Source organism: Pituophis catenifer, unplaced genomic scaffold, assembly GCF_029215685.1.
Source record: "Pituophis catenifer annectens isolate HBS135680 unplaced genomic scaffold, rPitCat1.0.hap2 SCAF_2, whole genome shotgun sequence".
NCBI lineage: Eukaryota > Metazoa > Chordata > Lepidosauria > Squamata > Colubridae > Pituophis > Pituophis catenifer.
This window is the reverse complement of record NW_027256882.1, coordinates 136,292,063-136,298,462: the sequence shown is the minus strand read 5'-3', so window position 1 is coordinate 136,298,462 and position 6,400 is coordinate 136,292,063. Positions and strand designations below refer to the sequence as shown.

Below are 6,400 nucleotides of genomic sequence, written 5' to 3'. Positions count from 1 at the left end.
ATAATAATAATTTTAAGTGGAAAGGAGGCCTATAATAAGAGGAAACACTGCCCTAGGCCAAGAATCCTTCATCTGAGGCTTCAGAGTTTCCAACAGCCTCACACATATTAAAACATAACCCTCAGAACCCTTGTAATTTTTAAAGTGAAAGCATGGCTATTAAATACATAGGAACAATAACACATACTGTTTCATTAATGTTTACGATGTTTCAATAAATGTTAAGTATTTGTTTCCTTTGAAGTGCAGCATACTTTACAAAGAAAATTTAATAGTTCAATAAATTTAATAGTTCAATAAAATCTCAGTCCTTTATATTGTAATTGCGAATTTTAGTTATTCGCTGAGATTTTTGGGGTTTGTTGGATAGAATGTAAGGTGATTTCTTTGGTTTTAGTCTTGATTGAACATCAAACTTTGTCCCCTCGACAGCCAGTGGATCTACTTGTGCTTTTCTTGGAGATTCTTCAAGTCTTTTGGGTTCATTGATAATCTGGCATTTTTCTACAAATCAGAAAAGATAAAAGAAATTAATAGCATTTTCAAACAATGCCGATACAAGTAATAGAGACTAAAGTAAACTGAGAAAAGAGCATTTTTTCACTCCCATTTGTCATTGCCAGCTTTGAAGACAGCTGGTTGCATTAAGGTTGGCTTTAGATTAAGTCAAATTAGCATTGTCTATGGACACAAACTTTAGATAGAGACAATACATTATCTGTGTGTGTGTCTCCCTCCCTCCCTCCCTCCCTCCCTCCCTCCCTCCCTCCCTCTATCTTTCATTCTCACAGAACTAGTAAGGGAGAATATGGCTGCTTCGTTTACTCATTAATATTTCAGGCTATTTTCATATGACTGGAACCAAGCTATTATTCTATTCAATAAAAATACATAGATTAGACCCAATATATTACAAGCCTATTAGTTTACTCAGTGCAATAAATAGACCATATGCCAGGTTTCTATATTCGAACGACTGGATTGTGTTCAAAGCAATGTTATTCCTGAGGAGCAGGCTGGTTTTAGAGGGCAACATTCAGCTCTGGACTACAGTCTTGTCCTTCACCATTTGGCTGAAAAACACTCAACTTCTCCCCCACTTCCCACTGCTGCCCAACGTTCCCTGTTTTGCAACCTTAGTTGCAAAAGTCAGCTCTTGAATTTATTCCAAGGGATAGAGAAACTCTGGAAAGATTAAGGCAATACATCATTGGCAAAAAGCTGCTTCTACTTATCCAGTCTCTCTAACTCCTCCCCGAGAGTTCTATGTTATTATATTTTATCTTTTTTAAAATTATAACTTAAGATCGTGGATGTTCCTAATACTCCCGCCTTCTATTTTGTCCATAATAACAACCCTATGAAGTAGGTTGGGTTGAAAAAGTGGCCCAAAGTCACCCAGCTACCTTACACGTTCATCTTTTTGAAGCTGTTCCAACTTACAGCGGTTAAAGGAAGGTTACATATTAGCCCTCTTACTTTTTAACTTCTATATAAATCAAATCCTTCAGGCACTTATTGGTCCTTGCTCACCACCCTCCCCTCATAGTAGAATGAGCAATTCAGGCACTTTTATGACATTGTAGTCATCATGTCATTTTCTTAGACAGGAATGAAAAAGGCACTGGCCTTTTTGCATTTAGAAGAAAGATTATAGATATCCTCAATTAACAATGACAAGTGGAACTAATGCAGTTGTTAAGCAACATGGTTGTAAAGCTCGACATCATCTGACCACATGGCTTAGCGATGGCAGTTCTGCCCCTTCCAATTGCCTTCATTAAGCAAATTTCATGATGTTATTAAGCGTGATGTCATGTGATCACCATTTATAACCACCTGCCATCTTCCCCACTGACTTTTCTTCTCAAAAGCCAGCAATGATGGTCACAAATAATGATCCTTTGACTGTGGATGCTGCAATGTTATAACTGTGAGCCAGTTACAAACCACCCAAATTGCAATCATATGACAAAAGCGATGCTGCAATGGCCGCAACTATGAGGACTGGTTCTAAGTATCATTTGTTCACCACTGTTGTAAATTAGAACAATTGCTCAATGAATGCCCATTAAAATCCATAAATAGGAAATTAATGGGACTCCCATTAAATGGTTATAGGTAGTCCTCGACTTACAACCATTCTTTTAGTGACTGTTTGAAGTTACAACGGCACTGAAAAAAGTGACTTATGACAGTTTTTCACATTTATGATCATGACAGCCTCCCCATTGTTCTATGATCAAAATTCAGGTGCTTGAGAACTGACTCACATTTATGATGCTTGCAATGTCCCAGGGTCATGTGATCAACTTTTGCGACCTTCTGACAAGCAAAGTCAACAGGGAAGCCAGATTCACTTAACAATCATGTTACTAACTTCACAACTTCACTTAACAACTGTGTCAAGAAAGGTTGTAAAATGAGGCAAAAATAACTTAACAACTATCTTGCTTAGTAACAGAAATGTTGGGCTCTATTGTGGTTATAAATTCAGGATTACCTGTACACTAAATGCCTTGAAATGTTGTACCACACCTCTTTAACTTGGAGTGCAGATCTCATTGTAATTTCACATCCATTAACAGAGTTTCATTCAAAGTGACATTATATCACTATGGACAGTATGGTTTTCTTACTGTTCCTCAGGTTTCTTTTAATATATATTTTTATTAAAACCTTTAAACCAAAAGATAAAAGGTAACCCAGATAGAAAGGAAGGAAGAAAAAAGTGCATAAAAGAAAAAGGTTCAAGAAAAGGAAAAGGATTAAAGATTTTTATTAATTTTTATTAAAACTTTTAAACCAGAAGATAATATCTTATAAGATAATAGCAAGGAAGACAAAAGAAAAATAAATAAAAGAAAAAGTAAAACATACAAGAAAAGGAAAATAGTTAAGTGGTTCCTCAGTTTCTTCTTGCTTCTGAAATCTTTTTTCTCTATTTGAATACTCTAGAATCTATTCAAATTAAGTTTATTAAAGCCATTCTCATAATTCTAAAATGTATTAAGAATACTATCTTATATTTGGAGATGAATTTGACTTTTGTAGATATTAGAGCTTGGTCTTACTCATCCATGTTTCATTAAAATAGGCAGGCGGAATGGATTGTGAAGATGGCAAAATTAACAAAAATGGCAAAACTGACCTCTTTGATCAGGGATAAAACAGTTAAGTACTTTTATAAAAGATTGGAAAACTTTTTGCTAAAAATGGGAAAAAGGTGAAATAATTATTTCTGGACATGACTGAAAAAGGACTGAATAAAGGGGCTAAAGGGACTATTTTAATATTGAAAGAGGGATAAGGAGTTTGTAACTGCTGAAAAGAAGGTTGGAAATATTTTTTTTCCTTTATCTGTATTATTTTCTGTACTTTTTTTCTCTCTTTTCTTTTTATATTTCTATATTTGTCTTTGAACTACGTAAAATTCTCAATAAAAATTATATTAATTCTCCATTTATTTCGTCCCTTGGGACTGTTTTAAATTAATATGACTTCAGAAGGCTATTGACAAAATTTATTCATTAGGTTTCGCAATATACAACCCAAGCTCATGAGGCTTTGAAAATGCCAGAAGTGGTTTCCAGCAACAGATCTGTGACACTGACCTTCAAACTAATCTGAGCCTAATGTCCAGTCCTACAATTTGGAAGATTTTTTTATAAGACTTTGTGCCAGCTTCCTATTTATCATCCATTATAACAGTGACATTTCATAGGCCTTTACTTTAGCATTGCCCTCAGCAGTCGTCTTTGGACACTATACACTATACAGATACCTTGTATACCAGCAGCTATACCCATATGGGGATGGCTCAACAGAGTCCCTGAGCCACTGCCCCTTTGGTCTTCCCTTTACACAATTTTGCATTATTACCGGTATATGTTTATTCTTTGCTATATTTACTCACTCTATATTCATCTTGTAGGTTTTATATTGCTATTTTTGGGCTTCGTTTGATTTGATTTGGGGTTCTAGCCTATCATGGAGGAAAGGCAAAGCATTAAGAAAAGCTGAATGTAAGATACATATCTGGATGTTTGATTATCAAAAGCCACAAGTGTATATATCTAGAGCTAGGTCTATACAGGTAGTCTTCAACTTATAACCATTCGTTTAGTGACTGAAGTTACAATGTCATTAAAAAAGTGACTTATGAACAGTTTCCACTCTTATGACAGCTGTAACATTCCAATGGTCAGGTGATCCAAAATTTGGGCACTTGGGAACTGGCATGTATTTTCGACAGTTGCACTGTCCCAGGGTCATGTGACAACCATTTTTATAAACTTCCCAGACAGCTGCTGGCAAGCAAAGTCAATGGGGTGGGGGAGAGTTAAATTTCTTAACAAGAAGTAATTCACTTAAAAAACTGTGGCAAGAAAAGTCATAAAATGCAGCAAAGCTCACTTAACAACTATCTTGCTTAGCAACAGAAATTTGGGGCTTAATAGTGATCATAAATCAAAAACTACTTGTATCCCAAGTACACAGATATGCATATACAATCATACACAGCTATGCATATAAAATCATTCAAAGTCAATATCAATAGATATTGTTCAATCTATTTTTATGAGCACTTTTTCATATGGAAACTTTAATCTGTACAGAACTGGTATGGTTCTATGGGAGCTGAGAATCTGTGTTTCCTCATTTCTTACTGGCTTAAACTCGTTTTCCAATAGCTCACTGGCCCATTAATTTTCCTTGATGTCTTTTCATCAAGATGGAAGTAAAAATCTCAGCTACCTTATTTTCCGGCGTATAAGATGACTGGGCGTATAAGATGACCCCCAACTTTTCCTGTTAAAATATAGGGTTTGGGCTATACTCACCGTATAAGACTACCCCTCTTCCAACGCACACCAAATAAAAATTAAAAAACATCAACTGGCTCACCCACAATGTAAAAGCAGCTGTGCTAGACCCAAAATGGCCACACAGCCACAAAAAGCCCAAAAAAACAACTTTCACACTTTATACACACACAACACAACACAACAGGCTCACCCACAATGTAAAAGCAGCTGTGCTAGGCCCAAAATGGCCCCTGCAACAAGCAGGAACCTCACACAGCCACAAAAAGCCCAAAAAAACAACTTTCACACTTTACACACACACAACACAACACAACTGGCTCACCCACAATGTAAAAGCAGCTGTGCTAGAACCAAAATGGCCCCTGCAACAAGCAGGAACCTCACACAGCCACAAAAAGCCCAAAAAAACAACTTTCACACTTTACACACACAAAATTCCACATACAGCTTTGTGAGATTTTGTGTGTTTGTGTAGTTAGAGTGAAATACTACAGAAACACACTAAATCTCAGAAAGCTGCACAAATATTATTTTATTTTTATTTTTATATGAAAACTAAATTTAAAACTTCCTAAACTTTAAATGGCTAGGTCTAAAAAGAACAACTAAAAAAAAAATCCAATTAACTATTTTTTTTAAAGCTCCCAAAGGGGAAAAAAACTTACCCAATAGAACAGGGGTCTCCAACCTTGGCAACTTCAAGACTTGTAGACTTCAACTCCCAGAATTCCTCAGCCAGCTTTGCTTTGCTGGCTGAGGAATTCTGGGAGTTGAAGTCCACAACTCCCTGCCTGCTTGATTGCAGGCAGGGAGTGGCTTGCTGATGGAATGGATTCAGGCAAGCGAAGCAAGGCAAGTGAAGCAAGGCAAGCAGCTAAGGTAAGCAAGCTGGAGGGGGAAAACTTTTTTCCTTTTACGTGGCTCTGGCGATCCCAGCTGAGTTGCCTGATTAGCAGGCAAAGCTGGGATCGTCAGAGCTTGGATCGCCAGAGCCATTTAAGGCTCGTCAGAGTCTTTCGGGCTGGTCTGCCTGGTTACAGGAGAATGACACCCGGCGTATAAGACGATCCCCGACTTTTGAGAAGATTTTCATGTGTTAAAAAGTCATCTTATACGCCAGAAAATACAGTATGTTATTGTGGCCTTGCTATCTATTCTTTGTTGCTCTGAGGCCAAGAAATTTTTTAAAACTGAAATCTGTGAAAAAAATATTTGAAGTTGCATAGCAGATGGATTTTGTGCTACAGCTAACTCTCAGTGGTGGGTTCAAATTTGATTTATATCTGTAAATTATTCAAGTTTCGTTGCTTGGCATAACAGAACCTTTGCTTTGGCCCATTTCAATGCCTTATTCTCAGCAGTACAAAATGGGAAATACAGTAGATGATGCCCTTGTGGAAATCCTATTTCATATATTTTTCCACTACTTTTTCTACAGCAATTTATGTTGCAGACATGCTTCTGCCTCCTAACAAAAAGACAAATCTGTTATGAGTGAGAGACATTTTTTTTCCTAATCACAGACTGGAATGCTACTATCACTAGTGTTGTTCTATGTGCATCAGCAGTAA

General features: G+C 36.7%; 1 protein-coding gene across 1 annotated transcript in view; it reads right to left on the bottom strand.

The window, feature by feature from the left end:
• Positions 1-267: 267 nt before the first annotated feature.
• CCDC57 (coiled-coil domain containing 57) overlaps positions 268-6,400 on the bottom strand; it is a 64,085-nt gene continuing 57,952 nt past the window's right edge. The window contains 1 exon segment of the mRNA XM_070934661.1: positions 268-504. Coding sequence (XP_070790762.1) covers positions 305-504 — 200 coding nt within the window. The 3' untranslated portion in view covers positions 268-304.